The 21,709-nt window shown below is 32.1% G+C and overlaps 3 protein-coding genes across 3 annotated transcripts in view; 2 read left to right on the plus strand and 1 right to left on the minus strand.

Annotated features, from left to right (window-relative positions):
* LOC120339493 (nuclear pore complex protein Nup107-like) overlaps positions 1-21,709 on the minus strand; it is a 72,305-nt gene that overhangs the window by 40,414 nt on the left and 10,182 nt on the right. The gene's annotated exons all lie outside the window — the stretch shown is intronic.
* On the plus strand, positions 257-6,184 carry LOC120339498 (uncharacterized). The gene is made up of 17 exons (XM_039407636.2): positions 257-522; positions 884-1,011; positions 1,079-1,192; positions 1,281-2,013; positions 2,140-2,411; positions 2,473-2,548; positions 2,837-2,992; positions 3,069-3,309; positions 3,519-3,670; positions 3,754-3,841; positions 4,036-4,201; positions 4,294-4,450; positions 4,594-4,750; positions 4,821-4,985; positions 5,138-5,320; positions 5,496-5,723; positions 5,916-6,184. The coding sequence occupies exons 1-17, from the start codon at positions 395-397 to the stop codon at positions 6,057-6,059; spliced, it is 3,288 nt and encodes a 1,095-aa protein (XP_039263570.2). The 5' UTR covers positions 257-394; the 3' UTR covers positions 6,060-6,184.
* LOC120339495 (uncharacterized) lies at positions 7,910-21,704 on the plus strand. Its single transcript, XM_078116070.1, has 28 exons — positions 7,910-8,062; positions 8,139-8,272; positions 8,398-8,517; positions 8,736-9,492; positions 10,040-10,287; positions 10,385-10,610; positions 10,825-11,065; positions 11,179-11,327; positions 11,467-11,545; positions 11,676-11,844; positions 11,927-12,065; positions 12,158-12,224; positions 13,889-14,001; positions 14,480-14,589; positions 14,672-14,797; positions 15,070-15,826; positions 16,049-16,320; positions 16,436-16,664; positions 16,750-16,990; positions 17,144-17,292; positions 17,584-17,665; positions 17,878-18,043; positions 18,244-18,400; positions 19,020-19,176; positions 19,627-19,800; positions 20,054-20,239; positions 20,471-20,701; positions 20,882-21,704. The coding sequence occupies exons 1-28, from the start codon at positions 7,935-7,937 to the stop codon at positions 21,041-21,043; spliced, it is 5,769 nt and encodes a 1,922-aa protein (XP_077972196.1). The 5' UTR covers positions 7,910-7,934; the 3' UTR covers positions 21,044-21,704.

Here is a 21,709-nt window from a genome sequence, read left to right on the forward strand (position 1 = left end):
GAGAGCCTGCCAAGTCAAACTATGGAATACTTAGAAAATATACAATTCAATAAGATGGCCTCCTCGTATTAATAAAAAAATAAGTCCATTGCTAGAGTGCAGTCAATTATTAGAAACCTCTTTTTATTACAAGCAACTGATTAGAATTAGGTATATTCAAAGAGTGGGAATTTCCTTGCATGTTACAGTACTCTCACATTAAACAATGTTAAAGTAGCTCGTGATTACTATACTGAAATTCTTTCCATAGCACGTATTGAAACAGTGACTAATTACAATGAATGAGCAATATCATGACTAGTTACAAAAAAGGGAATACGAGTCAGTTCAAGAAAGTTGTTTCAAAGGCAATGGGATAACAATCAGATTAGATATATTATGATCAGGATAATCAATGATGTTCAACAATGATAATTCAGAAAAGATTGGGATGTTTATATTACTTTTGTGCGCATTTGGATTTTGCACTGTTAGAGCAAACTTCCTGAAAAAGAACTGGTGTGCGGATGTCACTGATTGCTAGTGAGTAGCAGAGATATATTGAAATATTTGTATAAGTTATTAGTATTGACAATATCACCAGTAGCTGCTATTGAGGCAACATCAGCATGCAAGTGGAAATTTTGAGCTTATGACATTTCTCTATTCGAACACACTATAATTGCATTGCTATATGTACTGGTATCAAATATTTTTTGATTATACTAAAAACCTTTTTGACTGAAACAAATTTGTAGCATTTCTGATGTTTGCCTCTTTAATTATTTAAACAAACACTGATGACAAAAATTTTTAAAATGTGGAATGAAAATTTTAAAATTCATACCAATATTTGAGAAACTTTATAGTAGGTAATTCCTATCCCAATTTATGAAATTTTTAGTTGCTACAAACTTGACACCGACAAGGTTACAGCAGAAAACCAACTGTTTGTATCATGTGACAAATATGACATTAGGATAATGGACCTTCTACCTGTGATGAATATAAGTATTCTTCAATTTAAATATGGTGAGTACCAGAGGAACTTTCAGCAAGACACTCATTTACTATTCGATTGGAATGCATTCTTTTTCAGTATCTTCAAGCACAACAGAATCTTTGAGGAATTTACGAAACAAAACAACGCAACTGAAAAAGTTGAGTCTATCTGGTGGTAGTTTGCAATATTTTGACATGCGATGGCTACCAGGTTTGGATTTTATTTTTCTGTTCTAGGTTTATGATTAGGAAATACTCTAAAAACTCACCATTCAAAACCAATATTCATTTTATTACAGATATGATAAAAGAATTAACAATCAAAGAAGTAAAGATCGACCAATTCATTCCACAAAATAGAAATTCAAGTCTATGCAAGAACGAAAAAGTCAGACTTAAAAATCTGACGAAATTAACACTCACCAAACTTCAAAAAACAATTCCATGCATTCCAGATTCAGTTTCCAAAATTTTATTGGTAGATATCAACATCACAAATGGCACGGCATGGCCAAAATCATTAGCACAATTGAAAATAACATTCTACGGAAAAGGAAGTATGCCACAAAACTCACTTCAGCAAATGAAAAATTTGACATTGGTTTGGTTAACATCTATTCCACTTCGAGAGGGAAATATTCCACATATTGGAAGTGAAAGTACTCTGAAACATTTGATGATCCTATCATGTAACTTGCATTCAATCCAACCAGAATCTTTACTTAAATTTAAGAAACTGCACACAGTAAATATGAAGAGTAACAGAATATCCAGGTTTTATGCCAAGCTACCACTAACAGTTAAAACCTTGTTATTATCGTTTAATGAGATTACAGAAATATCAAAAAATCAATGGCTAAATTCAAGTCTGAAAATACTATATTTAAACCAAAACCATCTAGAGTCAATGCCACTGGGTCTGCCAAACACAATAGAAGACCTCAATTTAGCATATAATCAAATCAGCAACTGTCCTATAGAAGCTTTCCACCACTTGAGCAGATTGAAAATACTGGATTTATCTCATAATAGGTAAATAATCAATACAATAAGGAAATTAAGTTTACAAATTTTATGTTATTTTTTGTGTTTTGAAGAAAGAATAATATTATGAATAAGCAGAGATTTTTGTAATAAATATAAAAACAATGTTTTCAGGTTGCTCACAATGCCTCTCGGAATTCATCCTGGACTACTTGACTACAGCATTAGTTACAACCTTATAAGCCTTGTACCAGGTTCACAAGCCTACAATTTCTGCACACAATGTAGACAATTTGGATTTGGAAACAACAAATGGCTTTGTGATGATAAATTTTTTGAAATGATGTTATGGATAGTGACAAATGCTGACAATGATGTGATAAAAACGTTTTACTTGAATTTGCATTCATTCTCGCATGGCGAATGTACAAGTTTGCCCAAAAATGGTAAGTTGATTATTAAATTCGAATGAAAATAAGAAGATTCTGATGAAACTTTTTTCAACAGCTTTGACGAAAAAATATTTGGAACACGCCAAAACCTTCATGCAACAACTTAAAATCATACCATTTGCCAATTGCCGGTGAGTATGTGGAATAAATAGCAAAATCTTTGAGAATAATTAAAACCTTTGTTGGAATAAAAAGATTCCTAAAGGGCTCGGTTACTGCTTATATAAGCATTCACATGAATAAATACAGTATTGACTACTGATATTGAAAAATCACAATAATTGATGGCCAAATAACTATCGACACTTTGAGGGTTGGTGAATCGATCATGATGGCTACATATTCAGTCGCCTAATGAGCTTTAATACTTGTTTTCAATAATAATCTGAAAATATGATAATACAAAGATTATATTTTAGTTATGAGTCACAGAAAATACTCAACTGTACTAATGCCAATCTCGATAATTTTCCGAATTCACCTCCGGATGGTCTAAAAAAGGTGGTAATTAAAGGAAACAAAAATCTTAAGGAAACTCCAGACTATATATTTTCAGCACAAACTACTTTGAAAGGGTAAGTGTACATAATGACTCAGAAACCCAAATTGCAAAAGTCCAAAAGTTAACAGATATAACAAAATCATTTTAAGACTGGAATTGAATGAAAATAACCTGAAAAGAATTCCATATGGGCTTCCTTCAATGATAATGCACCTCAGTTTACAATACAACAACATCACGGAACTATCAAGCCGAGATGTGGAAGCTTTCAGTTTTTTGAAAGACTTGAAAGAATTATATCTGGAGGGCAACAAAATTAGAACTTTATATAGTAATCAGTTCAAATACCTGACAAAACTACGTTGGATAGGATTAGAATCAAATGAATTGGTGAGTTGATCAGATAAAAATAATTGCCATGCTGTTCTCAGAGCTTTTTTGTTTATATTTAACTAAACGCAGAAACAATTTCTTTGATTTCACAAAGCACTTTATTTTGCATTACTTTATTTAATTTCGAACGATTAAATTTTTTTGCCAAATATATGATCTATGCTGCTTTGCAATTACAAACAATTTAACAATTTCATTTGCAATAGGTTTGTGACTGCTCTCTGCAATCCCTTATAGAGTGGTACCAAAAGTTAATTCCAGTGCTTCATTATGGGAGTAAGCTTGCAAGATATGCGAGATGTAAATATCCTACAAGGTGGAATGATCGTGACATTAGGAAAATGCATTGGATATACGAGTGAGTGTACTCCCTAGATTTTCATTTTGATTTTATTTCTTAATGACGACAGAACTATATATATATATATTTCTGCTTAACAGGTATGAATTACAATGCAGACCACCATCATGCAAATGGAAAGAACTCGAGATGGACGATATTCTTAACTGTTCAATTGCTGCACAAAAGGTTGGAAAGTAACTAGAAAGATAAGAAGTATGAGATCTATAGCCCAGTGGATATGATATACCCTCATACTCTGGATTTCCTTTCGATATGTAATAACTTTTAAATATTATTATACACAAAAAGGGAATCCTATTTTACAATGGTTGCACATGCTAAAATTCAAATATATAATAAATCGTATAATATTTCAACAGGAAGAAAAATATTACATGTTCTCCAAACCAGATCCTGTCATAGGAGCCCTGCCAAATATACCTCGAAACAAGCTTTGGAAGTCTTTGATTATTAGTGGTCTAAAATTAAATGATGACGACATTCAGCTGAAACATCTAAAAAATCTGATCCACGTTGACATTTCAGGTAAGAAACGTAATGACAATAGCTGGTAATCTACATTCAACACAATCAAGCAGTTCAGTTAAAGATATCCCTTTTTTCGATTTAACTTCTAGAAAATCAACTGACAAGATTGCCAATAGAAAATTTACCAACCAATGTGGAAGAATTGCAGTTGAATAAAAATTATATCACAAACTTACCCACAAAAGAAAATATACTACAGAACGTACCAAAACTGCGGCTCGTGAATCTCAGGAATAACAAAATCAAGTAATATTATTAACGATGGTTAGAATTTATTGCGGTAACAAAAGCAAGCTGCACTTTTAAGAAGAACAATTCACATTGCTCTAAAGACTGTTTTTGTATATTAGAAATCACAACTTACACCAAATGCCATTTTTTATTAACAGAATACTTAGTGTTAAAGAGGTCCAGCTGCTCCCAGTGATTGGTTCTGTATTTATGCGAGGAAATCCTTTTGTGTGCAACTGCACTCTCAATCATTTCATCACATGGGTAAAAGCAAACGGAAGTTCTCTCAGCCAGAATGGAAAATATGACATTCAGGTAAATGGTATCAAAGTAATTTTACTAAAGTGCAGCGAATACATTATCAAATGCATTTATCTACAAACAGGAACTTCGGTGTGACAGTCCAAAAGAAATAATGGATCAAAGAATTCAAGATATTTCCTCAGAAGATGTGTGTCAGAGTAGTGCCTCAATAATTCTCAAAGCAGGAATTTCTGCGATGGTGGCTGTAATAATTTTAACGCTACTTATAGTAGTTTTTCTGTATATGGTGAGGAAAATGAACTTATTGACTTTTGTTTCAACAATTTTTGACCGCACAATAGCTGTAAAAAGCGATCGCCGAACACGATTATCGTGGATAGGAACAAAACAAAATTTGTGGAATCAGACTAAGAAAACTATACAAATCTTTACTTTTAGAAAAGACGACGCGACTACAAAGCTCAGATATTGAATGGTTTTCAAAAGCTTCTACAACAAGAAAATACCTTATATATGAAACAAGAAACATTTGGAAAAGACAATGAAACATTTGTATTTGATTGTTTTGTTGCCAGTGAAGATACAGAACACGACAATAAATATTTAGAAAAAATAATTCAAGTTAGTATTGGCCAAATATTCTAATCTTTCTAATACTTAATTTGTTGATCACATATTTCCCATATTTTGGGGAATTTATATTGCATAGAATAATATACTAATATGTACTACTCACTCAGTACTAGTTAATAGAATAAAACAGTAACGAAAGCATGTTATAATGTTACATTCATAGGAACTTGAAGAAAAACGAGGTTACACCCTTTGTATCGCACATAGAGATTTCCCACCAGGAGAAGACATAGCAGAAAATATTGTCAGATGCATCGGTTCATCGAAGTGTATCATCTTGCTGTTGTCCAAAAGCTTTATTTCAAGCCCATGGTGTCAGTACGAGGTCCAAGTCGCATTGACTGAACTCCATGAAAGACAAAGAAAACTGCTTGTGCCGATTTTGATAACGGTATTGAAAAATTGTTTCTGGATAACATCTAATATTTATAGTTAGTCATTACCAAATGTTCTCTTGATTAGCAGTCTAATTTTGAGCAGCAAACTGGAAAATCAAAGCAGCAATGTCCCTAATATTGTCACCATACATCCATTCCTATTTCTAACTAAATCAAAAGCTAATGTTTTGATCATCATATTTTAGGACTGGACATTGAAAGACAACATACAGGGAGCAGTGAAGTCATTTATATCTACAATTCCACCAACCAAAGCACCTGCTCTGAACGCACCTCAAAGAGAATGGGAAAAGTTTTGGAAAACATTCGAAAACTTACTGAATGCATAATAATATTAATCACATATCTTTTCAAATGTCTATAATGATGCAATTTAATTTATTCCTATCTTGTTCCTATCTATTCTGAACAAGCAATAAAACTTGATATTAAAAGTGCTTAAGACCTATTTTCAACAATTAAAAAAAAGTGCTATAGACTAGAAAATCAGTCCGAGGATAGAATCTAGTTTTCATTTTCAGCATGCAAAACAAAAAGCATAAAACTTTAGTCTAAAAATTCAATTTCTGATGATGAAATTTACCTGGCAATTGTTTCAGTCGTATTTTATCCTGAATGATTCTTATAAGGTATAATCATTATGGAATACTCATACCTAAATCTACACTTTTATGAAATTGTGATGACAGGCTAGATGGTAGATTTAAAAAAATAATTATATTGTATATAACCACGCTGTTGGAAAAGTAGTTATTTCTGATTATTATTTTACTGAAAAGTTTCACAGTCATACAATGAAATTTCGACAACCACTATATGGATTAGGAAAAAACAGGTATTGTGCAATATGGAAGAAATCTAGATAGACTCATTTTTCCACAAGTAAAAGAGTTTTTAGGTAATTGCAACACATTAGAGTGTACTTGTGCTGAATAAATAGATGAGGGGTCAAAGAAATGAACGTCTTTACCAGAATAATAAAAACTGATGTAAAATATTTCGAAATTTTTGAAAAAAAGCTAGTGTCAATCACACAATGATGATAGAAATATTATGAAACAATTATACAATTTATTAAAAAGTTTGAAGTTTCTTTGAAACAAATACAATTAAAACGTTTTATCAAAATGCATCTGAAAATAATATTAATTCACTAGAACAAGTTACAGATATCAATATTAGGATTTGGTTGGGGATACTGTAATCTCTGCCAAGTAGCATTTGGTTGAGAGGTAAATAATTTTTTAGCGTTTCCAAGACAAAAAATATCAAGTAATGTGGTAGGAATGGTTTTTATTCGATATACCTGGATTCAGGAATGGTATAAAAATCCAGTATGAATCATAGTGGAGAAATGTGGACCAAAAAGGGTTCCTATCCCTTCCCCTAGGCCATTCTAACTTATTAAGCTAATACCCACTCTGTTTACTGGCTTATCGATACATATTTGTAAACTAAACACTAACTTGAAATTTTAGCCAAGTATTAGGAAGTAATTTATCTATGATAGGACAGAAAAGGCGAACCACTAAAACGAGTTTGTAGATGAACAAACAGTAGTGCATATTTAAAATATTAAGTAGGTGAAGATGACTGGCAATATGATGAATTCCAAATATGGTTAGATCAAGGATTAGACGAAAGTGAGCATGGCAACTGGAAGCGGACGCATGAGTAAATTCAGAAAAAATCTATAATACATCACGTTTCAGAATTGATAGGTGCACTTTACACATATGATACTTAAGTGATGTAAATATGCAAAATAAATTCACTAATATATATGAAGCTTATAAAAGCCTTCAAGTTCTATCAATTGCTGATCACACGACTTATGCACTATGTTGTTCAAAAACTGTCCTTACTCAATTTGTGACTACAATCATGTGCTATTAATAGATATTTCCTGTAAGTTGCGAGCAGCCTGGCAACCATTGTGCAAAATTGTAACCCAGAACTCTATATAAGAGGGAATGTGCAGAAATATCAAGATTATGAAGGAATTTATTATTGCCTACAAATACATGAAATTCCTTTACTTTAGCTGATATTAAATATCATTCATAAATGTAGTGAATTGGAGTCTAAAGTTCCAAAAATTTGAATTGAGTTCTTTATTATAACCTATTATTTATATATTACTTCACACATTAACCTTTGATTTGTTTTGTAATTTTTTAAAGCATATTTTCAATTTATAATAAATGTTAAACTCAATGAAAATCTCAGTATCAAAAACCTGTATACAAGTTTATGCTGTTGCTTTATTTTTATTAATCAACCTGAAAGATCTGCAGGCTGCGAGCTTGTGTCCGGAGATACAAGGATGCCGGTGAGTATCCAGTTATTCATTCAGAGGTGGTGAAAAATTTGCAAATTCAACTCAAATGATTGCCAATTTGTTTCAGATGCTCAAAGGATTCTACATCTTACGGTGAAACAGATACAGCAGACGGAACAATGAAGATAAGTTGTTCAAGTGTGACAGATCCTAAACTGCATCTCATGCCGCATGAAAACATCACACAGCTCATTCTGTCCAGTAAGTTGGTTCTATCCATTTTATTTTCAACTTACTGCATACACCCTAGTATGTTACCATAATATATAGATATAATGACAAAATTTGACTAATATAAAAACAATGCGGTTCAAATATGTTTACAGGAGTAACAATTGCTAACTTATCTATCCTGGATGAACTACGTAAAACAAAGCTCAACAAACTTAGTCTTTATCGAAACAATTTTGGAGAAACTGCAGTCTTCACTTGGAAATGGATACCAGGTACCAAACTACCATTATCATCATGAATGAATTTGGAAACAAATTTTGTTCAAGTAAATCATTATTCATTTACCGCCAAGAGATGCACAAAATTTTAACCAAGTGTTATGTACATATAAGGCAACAAAAAAATATTAAGGATACTGTGAGCATTCCGATATAATTCTATATTTTAGAAGTCTTTCAGACCAAAACCACCAATATTTTCATACTTTCAGATTCGATTACAACTATTTCATTATCAAGAAATGGATTCATAAATTTTGCGAATGGTGAAGAGGATTGCAACTTTACAAGAATGAAGAATAATTTGACGATACACATATCAGATGAAAAAATTTCATTATTATCATTGTGCTTACCTGAAAGTACAACAAAGCTATCAATTTCTAATATACAACACAGTGGAAAACAGGAAACAATAGAGATGACGGAATGGCCGAGAAATATGAGCATATTGTTGATGAGTAGAATCACATTGGATCATAAGCATAAACATCTTTTCCAATCAATCCCAAGCACATTGAAGACGATGATATTCAAAGAAGTAAACATTAATAATATTAGTTGGGCAGAGCATTTTCCATCACATCAGTTAACAAGCTTAACCTTACAAAATTGTAGGTTAAGGGAAACATCCTCTGTACTGATTCCTTTAATGAAAAATGCAGTAAACTTGAAGTATTTATCACTTAGTAGAAATCAATTCAAGCAATTACCAAGTTTACTTTCAACGTCAATCGAGCAGCTTATTATTTCATACAACGAAATATCTAATGTGGACGAAACTGTTTGGAAAGAATTCCCGAATTTAAAGCAGCTGAATCTGAGACACAATCGATTGTCAGTAGTACCAGTTGGAATGCCGTCAACACTTCAGAATATCGATCTCGGATACAATCAAATAGAATACAGTCTTTCTTCAGCTTTCAGCTCAATGTACAATCTCACTTCTTTGGATTTGTCTAACAACATGTGAGTAACCTTTGATATTAAAATACAAACGTTAAAATAGAAAAATATTTATTTTCTGAATTTCCTTTATATTTTCACATTTGTTAAGACTAGGAGTGGCCAATATAACTTATCTTAGGAGTTATATCTTGTTTCATCTAAAAAACTACAATCTACAATTTAACGAAAGCCTACAAATATCTTTGCTATTTCGTGAAAAGAGATGATTATGTTATTCTCATTTATCAGTTTATTACTACCTAGTTCAGGCATCCTTGTGGTGAGAGCCACAACAAATCCAACACCCTAGCACTCCTCAACCTAGAGCACTTACATGGAAGATATTTTGAATCCTGCATATTCAACTACTCAAATGACAAATCTACATTTAAATAATTTCTAACTTTGAAAGATTCACAACATTGTATAAAAATAAATGTATTCCAAATGTCTTTCCCCGATCCCTGGTTAATTGAGCATAGATATCTGATTCTACTTTTCATGACACGTGGTCGTGCACTATTATATGCATACACTATTGTAAATTCTCGTACAATATACTTGTCAGGTTGGAAACATTGCCGGAAGGAATTACACAAGGAATACAAGTTTTGTTTCTTCAAAATAACAGAATTTATACAGTCAACAATCCACAGAAATATAATTTCTGCAAATACTGTAAGATAATGGCTTTAGACAACAATCCTTGGATTTGCAATGTTCAAACCATACTGATGTTCTCATGGTTGAAAATGCATGAAATCAACACAGGATATTTATCAACAAGAAGTCAAATTTGCAAACCACAACCTGGAGGTAAGGTTAAGTGATTATTTACCATTGAATGTTGTTAACTGTGAATACTTTTATAATCCAAATAATCATGATTAACATGGAATCTATTGTTACTAAGAATTGGACGAACATTTTATTTACGAAACAATGGAGTATCTGAAGTACATCAGCAAATTCAACAGCAATTGTTCATACACTGTGGACTCGTTGAAATGTGTCAATGCAGGACTGAACAAAGCTCCAGATACATTGCCAGCTCATCTCAACAAAATCAGCATCACTGGGAATCCAAACTTGTCCCAATTTCCAGATAATTTGTTTTATGCACAGAATAAACTAAAAGAGTAAGTACGGTAATAATTTTAGTGTAATACATAAAAGAAGAGGGAGGGTTATATTCAAAATATTCAATCACAATCCAACAGTGATACTGTAATTTTATTACATCCCTCTCCATCCTTCTTGATCAATGCTTTAGTATATCTTTTGCTGAGCTGTAGGCCTACTTATAATTTTAAATAAAAGGCATTAACATTCAGTTACTTAAATCTATTCTAGGTTATTTTTGGACCACAACAACCTCACAAATCTGCCATTTGGGCTTCCTAGCCAACTTGTCAAGCTTAGTATGATCGGAAACAGAATCGGGGATTTCACACAAAGAGACTTGGCCACATTGAACAATTTAACATCCTTGCAATTCCTCAACATCAAAAACAATCGTATCAAAACATTGCATGCCTGGCAATTCGAAGCTTTGCCAAACTTACAGTGGATTGAGTTGGCTGAAAACCAGTTGGTAAATCCTAAATCACATAATTTTATTTTTTGCTTCTACATTAAATACTCCCTGTAGATATCATTGTTATACAACATTGCATGAGAGTTTCATGAAATCATAAATGTATTCAGATATGTGATTGCAACCTTCTATCATTTGTGACATGGTATGGAAAAATGGCGCCAAGAGGAACGAACCAAATTACTATGAGTTACCCAACTTGCTCATTACCTGCTGATGTCAAAGGGAAGGATATACGCCAGCTTTATGGATACTATTTGTGAGTATGAAGACATTTAAACTTTAAAGTATATGAACAAAAATGAACAAACAACAATCAGTAAATCAAATACACAAGGGATATTGCATATTATAAGACAACTAACAAAAAGTTATCAAGTACCTATTTTTTCATTAAGATATAAGTTACAATGTGTGCCTTCTGAATGCAGTTGGGATGGACAATCAGGATTATTGGACTGTTCTGCAGAATATCAAGTTAGTCAAAATTGAAATCTTTGTCTAAATTTGAATCCAAAATTTTGACATATATTTCTTCGGCAACTAAGAATACTGCATGGATTTAAATATTACCTATGCCAAATATCATCAAATTAATTTAACCTAGGTAACTACGAAGACAATCTTAAAGTCAAAACCAAAGGCAAATTTTCATCATGCACCAGTAATTCCACCAAGCTCACAATGGACTTCATTGAATTTGAGTGGACTGAAACTAAATAATAGCCAGATTCAATACGAACATCTCACACAGCTGAAAACGATAAATTTATCAGGTAAGAAAGCATACAGAACTATGAAGTATTAATCACACCACACAATTTACAAAAATAATTCAAATCTTTAATACCTTTACAGACAATGACTTGACGAAAATACCAGTTGAAGGATTGCCAAAAAGTATTAAGAATGTTCAAATGAATGGTAACCCAATTGCAAATGCTCCCAAAACAAAGAATAAGTCATGGATGAAATTGACCTCACAACAGATAATTAGGTAGGTGCTTAAAATTAGAATACCAATTCCCTGTATAGCCTCCCTATGTAGCCTACTGTACATCACAATATTCACATTATTCAATGTTACAGAAAATTGAAGAAAAAAAGTATGCAGCTGTATCAAAAAAGAAAACAAATTTCTAATATATTGAAGATGGTTGAAAAGAGACTGCTTTCACTTCAGCACCGCAAGAATAACTAATATCCACAGGAAAAAAGGGTCCATGCACGCTAAGAGTAACATTACATCGAACACAATCTGCCACTATTCAGTATTCAGATGTTGATTTCTAAGTAATATAGCATGGAATATACTTTTATTCATTATTGGCAAACTTACATGGCTAATATTGTCAGTAAAAGTTGAAGAATAACATAATGAAACGATAAATTAAACAAAAAATATTCAATTGTTATACAAGGCTTCTTGAAATGGTCTGATATATATATATAAAAAGATTATAGCAATATAGAAAAATATACGCAAAAAAGAGTATTAGTTATCAAAAGAAATGGGACCCAAATGTATTATTGCACAGCAAAAAAGTTCCGCCCATTAATTTTTCAAATAATTGAAAAGAAGATTTTTTTTTATAAACCAAGATTGTTTGTCCATCTTTTCTATTTTCAAACCATATAACAATATCATATACCGGAAACAATTTGTATGTGTTAAAATATTAGCAATAAAGCATTGGATACAAGAGTTGTATATTGATATTAATAAATATGATCTTGGAAGTTTTTGCGAGTTTTTTTAACCAAAGATAACAAAAACCCAACTGACTGCAAAATGATCACTGGTATGAGGATAGAAACTCTGACACACCTAGAAGTAAATACCAGTATATATATATATTTAGTTCTCAGTAAATATTGTTTGTAGATACAATACTTGAAACTATACAAGGCAACACTGTCAGGAAAATAGCTGAGTGAAAATGATCTCTAAAATGTTGCGTTGACTATAGGGTGTTGAGGTGTTCAACCTAACAAACAAGAAAAAATCATAGTTCGAATTGAAATGTTGTGCTCCTACAGTTGCAGGTTTTACTATTGCCATAAGATCAGGTTTCATCGTATAGAAACTAGATTAAATGGGAAAGCGCGAGCAGGAAGTAATAGTAAACCTAATTTCCCTTCTAAATAGCAGTGATGGTGACACACTTCGATTGTGATAAGAATTAGCAAAGAAAAAGGTGATAGTTTCTAGTAAGACTTTTGAACAACTTTGTTGTACATGTACGATATCAAAATATAGTCTGGAAAAACTTTCAGGCCCTTATAATAAAGTTAAATATTTTCATGTCACACTGAATGGAATTTAAATTTTTTTTGAATTTATCAAAATTTTAGATACAAATATAAACTAAGCTCATAAGAAAATTCACATAAAAATTAATAGCAAAATTTTACACCTGCTATTGTTTCAAATCACGAGTGATTATAGATCATGTATTCCCATTTCTAATTGAGTAGTATTTTCGTTAAGCGACAATAGACAACAGATGACTCATTTTCCTGATAAAGTGAACTTCTTGGACTCATTGATGCGATGGCTCATACAGTAGAAACCCTATAGAAACCATATGTTAAGGTGCAGAGTTACATTAATAACAGTCAATGTCTACGATAAACAACAATATACCAGTCAAGTCAATTATTTATCATATGTTGAAGCAAAAAATTGAAATTTATTGTTATGAATTAAGACTTGAAAGGTACTGGAAAGAGTACTGGAGAATTAAGATCACTCTGATGTTATCTTTAATTAGCTTTAGTTTTTTTTACTAATTCAGATAAAGTTTGATTGTAATATAGACAGTGATGGAATTAATTTTAAAACGGACTTGGATATTTGCAGTGTTCATAAGTATCAACATTCTTCATCTTCATGGTGCAATCAACAAATGTCCGGGTATAAAAGGATGTGTGTGAGTTATTTTGCATTTCGCAATATTTATACAGAAGGCTATATAAACAATATTTCTTATATTACAGGAAATGCTGATAACTTGAATTAGTTTTTATGCAACTATTCATTCCTCATCAAAGGCTTCAATGAAAAATAGGCAGAAATCACGAAATATTGAAAAGTGGACAACTTTTGTAAAACTTAATTGCCCAAATAGATTAATTTTCACTTGGATTTATTAGGAATTGTAAAAGCTTATTTGTAAATGTTTTTTCACTTGTATTCGTGTATATACACATGCCTGTATTCGATTTATACAAAACACTACAAGAAAACGTTGCAAATTAACTAGATTCAACAACAGTACGCGGTTTCGAATAATTTCCTAAATACAATTACAGGTATACAACATCCATTTTAAATGGATCAATGTAACAGGTGATTGGTGAGTCGAATTAACATCATTAACTTATATTTAATATAATTGCCAACTACAGGTGTGACAGGATCTGGAGTAGGGATGGTATTCGATTCAGATGTAGTGAAGCAGAAGATCCACCACTTCATCTCATACCACATGAAAATATAACATCGATTTTATTTATAAGTAAGTGTTTTATATTAATACAACATTTCAATGCAAAGTAAAACATGACAACAAATGTCAATTTTTCAAACATTTGATTCAGGATCAACTTTTCACAATATATCAGCAATATATGAACTACGGAAAACTAATGCAAGGAGAATATCGTTAATTGAAAACAAGTTTGTACACAAAAAAATGACTTCGCTGAATTGGAACTGTATGCCAAGTATGTTGTTATTACTGGTACATCAAATCTTTTGAATAGTAAGCTTTATATGAAATCCTACAAGTTTTATCAGTAGTTTTTAACAGAAAGAAATGATATATATTTATATAAACTGTGATTTATTGTAATTTATCAATACTTCTAATCAGCACAATAAATACTCTCTATACCCAATGAGCTCCATTCAAGTAATGATGGTGTGAATTGAATCAAGCCAAACGTTCAATGTTCATAATTACCTCAATATATTATGGTAAATATTGTTTTTGCAGGCACAATATTCAATATTTCTGTATCAGAAAACGGCTTTGATGGATTCACAGATGGAAATAAAACGGGAATGGCATGTAGACTACACAGATTTAAGAACAATATCACATTGCAGATAAGAGGGGAAAATATTATAGGAATGCCAGAATGCATACCCGAAAGTACTAGCACCCTCATTCTCAACAATATGCCTGCAAGCAATGAAACTCAACCTGAAGTAAAATGGCCGGAAAAGATATCCCTATTAAAAATAGTTGGAGGTGGAATGAAAAATTTTTCTAAAGCTTTTGCAGATGCACCCAGCTCCTTGAAACGAATATGGATACATAACGGCATTCTTGATGAAGGGAAATGGCCAACAGGATTACCAGCAAACTTCGTAGAAAAGTTGATCCTGACCCATTCAAAAATGCATACCATTTCATCTACGGAAATGAAAAGATTTCAGAAAGCTAATAAATTAAATACACTCATCTTGAATTATAATAATTTGAAAGACATTCCAAAAGATCTCCCCTTATCATTGATCAACCTACAAATGTCTCACAACAAAATCTACCAAGTGTCACCAAAAAACTGGGAAAATTTGTCAAACCTGAAATTTTTAGATTTATCTAATAATCTTCTGGTGATGGTACCAAGACAAATGCCTTCTACATTACAAACATTATACTTCCATGGAAATTTGATAGAATTCAGTGACCCAGAGGCTTTCATTGCAATGAAAAACTTGGAGGTACTTGATCTGTCAGATAACAAGTAAGTGTATTTGATAACCAATAACAATCATTAGCTTTACAAACTACCCAGTATGGACAAAATCACGTTGACATATTGGCAGAATAACTTTCAATAACGCTCTAAACATCCCTAAAACACCCCTGCAGTGATGACCAGGATAAATTTTTCAAGATGAATTTGATCAAATCTTAGTTTTTCACACAACAGCAGATAACTTTATTTTACTTTTTTACAATCAAGGCTATCATCTATGCCAAGAGGAATCCAGCCTGGAATACAGAAATATTTGATCACCCACAATCAAATATCAATTGTGAACGGGCCAAGTGATTACAACTTCTGTACAAGTTGTTCAATATTCCAACTGCAAGCAAACCCATGGTATTGCAACACACAAATGCTGCAAATGCTCAGTTGGCTGATAAGTCACGATATCATAATAGGAAGTTCAGGGTTTTATGAAAAAAGTGACACAGAAAATGTTGCTTACTGCAGTAAAATTCCAATAAAAGGTGAGTCCTCAAAGTTGTCAAGTCTGCAACACCAACTTAGTTAGGCCTATTGGACTAACTACTTGGACAGGCGTGGGAATCTGCAAAAAACTACCGTAATTAAATTCCATTGCAGGTATTGATATATACTGGCTGAATGTGGCAATTGAATACATGGAATATATCAAGCAACCACCAAACGACAAATGCATCTATGAAATCGAGTATTTAACTTGTCAGGATGCGGGTCTAACATCAGTGCCAGATCAAATTCCACCAAACTTGGAAAATGTGATAATCTCAGACAACCCAGATCTGACATTTATACCCGATGACAAATTCAAAACACAAACTGAATTGAAAAAGTAAGCAAGACCATGTTTAAATAACTATTTGACGATTGGAAACATAATGATGGCAATCTTCAACATTTCGAATCTTTTCTTTCAGATTAATTTTAAACAATAACAGTATCAGCCACATTCCAATTGGTTTGCCAAAATCATTGATAATGCTTGAATTGAGAGACAATGAGATTGGGAACTGGAATTCAAAAGATTTGAGAGCACTGCAGAACTTGACAAATTTAAGACAAATATATCTTGAAAACAACAATATAAGTGTACTTTACGCTTATCAGTTCGAAGGACTGACAGAGATGAATTGGGTTGGATTGAGCAGAAATCAACTGGTAAAATACATGATAAATTGACTCTGTAATATATTAAATCTCCAAACAAAGCCTCAGACAAAACAGCAAGAAAGATTGTGAAAGGTTACAAAGAAAGCAAAAAAACTTTACATGCATAATTTCAATGATACTAATACACACTTTATCACACAGCATTGTGACTGTTCCCTGCAATCCTTTGTTATCTGGTTTAATGACATAGCACCAAGAGACTACAAGTTTGTCGGGCCTTCATTTCCTGAATGTAGTTCACCAGTAAGTCAACAAGGTATGGACATCCGCCATCTACATGGACATTTCATGTAAGCTTCATTATACCGAGCAATTAAATAGGATATAATGAATCAGCGTAGTATTAGTGCTAAACAGTGCCGCAATCGAATAACTCAAACCCTTAACCGATAAACTTTGAATTGCAGTGGCGCGGAAGTTCAGTAATACCACAAAGCAGAAATTGAGTATAACAAAGTTATGAATCTATTATATTCATAACTAGCAATATCTAATTAAACAATTAATATTGAATCATTCCTTTCCACCATAGAAAAATGAAAATCTTCTATTCTATACCTCAATGATAAGAATTATTTCAGATATGGAGTGCAATGCGCACCAATTAGATGTGAATGGAAAAGCAACAACCGACCAATACTGAATTGTTCAAGGGCTTTTCTGGTAATTACTTGAAGAAAATATAAATATGGAGAAATTTAACAATGTAAAAAAAACATGTAACAAGATGCAATTATAGAAACCACTTTTATATATCATAAGTGACATAAATATGCATATGACATATCAAGTATAGCAAAGCCCAAGTCGCTTGAATCGCTTATCTAAATTTTCCAGTAATAATAGAGATAGCAACTAAGCATATTTGTATTTAGAATGATGATTCCATTAATACCTACAAACCCCCATATGAAGAAGGAATTGCTCCCGTTATTCCAGAAAACAGTTATTGGACAAGTTTGGATCTAAGTGGATTGATGCTGAAGGATGACCAAATTCAATACAGCCATCTAACAAGGTTGATGTCGGTCAACTTATCAGGTATCACTCAATCAAGTTAAATGAAATGAAATTCCACTTATTTCAGATGAAATACCGGTAAATTGGATAAACATAAAATTTCTTATGCAACAACTCAAAAACCAAAGAACCACTCAAAAGAAAATTTACCGTTGTTTTTCCTTTTAAGATTTGATGATTGATAAGGCTTAAAATACACAAAATATTATTTCTTTCTCTAGAAAATTCTCTCACACAAATACCTCTGACTGGATTTGGTCCATCCGTGCAAATTATGAACTTATCTCGGAATTTTATCGAACATCTGCCATCGACACAAGAATTCAAGAAATATTTTCCAAAGATTAAGTCACTGGATTTGAGCAAGAACAGAATCAAGTATGTAGCGATAATGTCCAAATCAAACCAAATAGTCTTAAGCAGTTTTCAAATACCACGACCCCGCCAAATATCGTTGTAAGTGTTAATCAGAATAATATCGAATCGTTGACAAATGCACATATTCACACTCACTTATATTTAAAACATTTTACCTTGCTCCAATTGGTCTTATTTTCTAGGTTTGCATATATATTTATAATACAATATAACTTATAATATATACTGGTAATTCCCTATTCTCAGATACAAGAAAAATTCAAATTTCAATTATTTCACACATATCTTCACTACGAAAGTCTACGATGAAGCATTATTAAAGCTTAATTACTGTTCAGTTGGTTTTTAATAAACTGAAATGTGGTGTCAAATTTCATAATGTGTTAATGAATGAATACGATAAAGAAAATACAAAGTGCTGTTCTACAAAATGTACAAAAAAATAGCAAAAAACAAGTGGCAGTCAAGAAACTGCATTGACATCAAGTATATGATTCATAGCAGGTATCCTTGGAAACTACTTTCGTTAATTTGAATGAGAAAACGTCAGCCAGCATGACTTAACACTTGAAATATTACTCATCGATAATTAAAGTTAAGCAACATTGCAATTTTATAGACACCTTGATTTTGTGGAAGTTGGAACATTGGAGTTCGTAGATACCTTATTGCTGACCGGAAATCCTTTCATTTGCAACTGTTCACTTAGAACATTAGTTGAATGGATTCATGTGAACAAAGAAAACACCAAAATGGTGCGTCAACATCAGTTACAGGTCAGTTTGATCAAGAATGATTCATATTTCATACATCAGTGGTTCGCCTTTCCTCTGCCCCAGGATAAATATGTAACTGAATGAAGCTTGCGATTAGCAGTGGCAAAACTACAACTGGTAACCGTTGCATGATTTTCATTGAGAGACAGAGCCTACCAGAAGGTCGTACTACATTCCCATTGTACTTCTAAACATTTCACCAAATTCTCACCTTTTTCTAAATGTTTAAAACAACATTTCAAAATATTAATTGAAAATATTGAAATCAATTTCTTTGGGCTTGTTTCACTCGTAAACCTACAATCTTATTATAAACATGTCGAATAAGCTAGCGGAGAATTATAATCCAGTTGGTTTTATGTCTGGTGACATGCGGAGTTCTAGAGGTAACATTGTGGAAGCCCAATGGAGTCTTGCTGGTTTAATAACCAGAGAATTTTTTTTTTCAAGGAATTAACTTGTAAAACAAGTCAACGAAGAAACGCAAGAACATTGCAGATAATGTCAACTAAAGATGAAGAGTATTGTCCTGAATTACCAGTAGTGACGATCATCATTAGCATACTATCATTCATACTCATCTGTGTCATAATCGTGTTTATTGTCCATGTTTATATGCAAAGAGTAAGTAGGAATTTGTTTATCAGAAATATTTTTTAGTTTTTTTTCAGTGGTTTACCAATTCCTAAGGAAGTTTGTGGGATTGTTAGAGTAACGAGCATAATAAGCACCTTTTGTATTCTATCTCATGTCACATACTAAGGAAAATTCTGAAATTTGCCGAATGGAATCTACTTGTCAACTTCAAGTTCAAAGTTTGCCCAACTCAATAAAGCATTAAAATCAATTGAAAAATGATATTAAAATCTGTTTACAGCAACGAACCAAAAAAATACATGAAGAAATACTGCTTGGGTTCCAAGGTTTACTGGAAAAGGAAATAAAAGAAGGTGAACGAGATCCAGAAACAGGCATGGGATTGGAAAAAGAATTGAAATTTGATGCTTTTGTTTCCTATGATGCTAATGGAGCGGATGCTGAATTTGTAATGACACTTCTAGAGGTAACAAGTGACCAAATTATGTTATATAACTTTATTCAATGTTGTCCTGAAATTCCTTTGCTTTTGCTTAAATTAGGATTTTAGGATGCAACACTACTGATATGATTGCAAACTTTGTAAATGTAATTGGTTGTTTTCATAATGTGGATTGTACGACATAGAAATAAATATCAGCACAGCCTTGATTAGAATATGATATTTAGTCAAAACCAGGAAATATCCTTTGTTAAGGAACTGGAAGACAAGCGAGGATACAAGCTTTGTCTGAATGAAAGAGACTTTATGCCTGGTGCTGGTATCACTGACAACATTGTTGAATGCATTGGAACATCCAAACGTATTATCTTAATCTTATCAAGAACATTTGTGTCAAGTCCGTGGTGTCAGTATGAAGTGCAAGTTGCATTAGCTGAACTTCATCATAGAAGAAAAAGTCAGCTACTCATTTCACTTCTTCTTGAGGTATAAATTAATTAATTTACTCATAATTTAAAGATGATTTAAAGTAATATTACTACCGCTCAATCTATTGATTAACCTTAAACACCATGGTTTTCAATAATAGAATATCAGTACAAATTTAATTTAATGAACAACAAGGTAATGACATAAACTCAAAACAAATATAAAAACATTTTACAGGATATATCAAGTGATGAAAACCTTGCCAGCAGCGTGAGAACATTTTTGTCATTGGTTCCAAGTATACCTGTTCCTGCTTACACAGCAAATGATAATGAAACTTGGAAAAAGTTCTGGAGAGAATTATTAAACATGATGCCAAATCCATCTAATATCATTTGACAAAGAATAACAATGCTGATGTTCTTACATTTACATCAGGCAGTCGTGAATTAATGAGCATTTCAAAGAGTTGAAAATTAAATAATGAAAATATATTTAATATTGAGTGTTATATTCCACAACACTCGTCAGCTGAAGGTCAAAATGCCATAGGATTTATTTGCTATTTTCTGATTTATATAGTTCAGTTTGTTCATTTATATTTACTCACTTCATTGGTTCAGTTATAATATTTTTTTTTTCATGATAAGAAAACTAAGTCGGTTATTCACATTTTCTATGTAAACATATCAAGAGAAAGATGTATTTAGTTAACTTTCACCCTACTTTGTGGAGCAAATAATTTGCATTTTGTTTGAATAAGCTCATGTCCATGTGGCTGTTGATTTCATACCCAGAATAACATGATGATGCTCAAATGTGGGTTCTTTATCTTATGGAATCCTGATGATTTCACTCGATAAAATGAAATTTGCCCAAATTCAATTTTTACATTTTCCATTTCTACATAGCCAGAAATTGCCAAAAATTTTAACATTTCATACATTTTTTCATTTTCCTACTATGCTTGCATCTTGTGATTCATATTTGATAAAATGAACTTTAATTAGTTTTGGATAATTTTGATGATAATAAATAATGAAAATTAAATCCTTGTATTGTGAT

The sequence above is a fragment of the Styela clava genome, chromosome 9 (assembly GCF_964204865.1).
Source record: "Styela clava chromosome 9, kaStyClav1.hap1.2, whole genome shotgun sequence".
Lineage (NCBI taxonomy): Eukaryota > Metazoa > Chordata > Ascidiacea > Stolidobranchia > Styelidae > Styela > Styela clava.

Bases quoted from the DNA above. Each gene is read 5' to 3' on its own strand.
- LOC120339495 (XM_078116070.1), top strand. From the start codon at position 7,935: ATGTTAAACTCAATGAAAATCTCAGTATCAAAAACCTGTATACAAGTT. The intron at 16,991-17,143 runs GTAAAATACATG...TTTATCACACAG, and splicing joins GATTGAGCAGAAATCAACTG to CATTGTGACTGTTCCCTGCA. The intron at 18,044-18,243 runs GTATCACTCAAT...TTCTTTCTCTAG, and splicing joins GATGTCGGTCAACTTATCAG to AAAATTCTCTCACACAAATA.
- LOC120339498 (XM_039407636.2), top strand. From the start codon at position 395: ATGATGTTCAACAATGATAATTCAGAAAAGATTGGGATGTTTATATTA. The intron at 2,014-2,139 runs GTAAATAATCAA...CAATGTTTTCAG, and splicing joins CTGGATTTATCTCATAATAG to GTTGCTCACAATGCCTCTCG. The intron at 2,412-2,472 runs GTAAGTTGATTA...TTTTTTCAACAG, and splicing joins TACAAGTTTGCCCAAAAATG to CTTTGACGAAAAAATATTTG.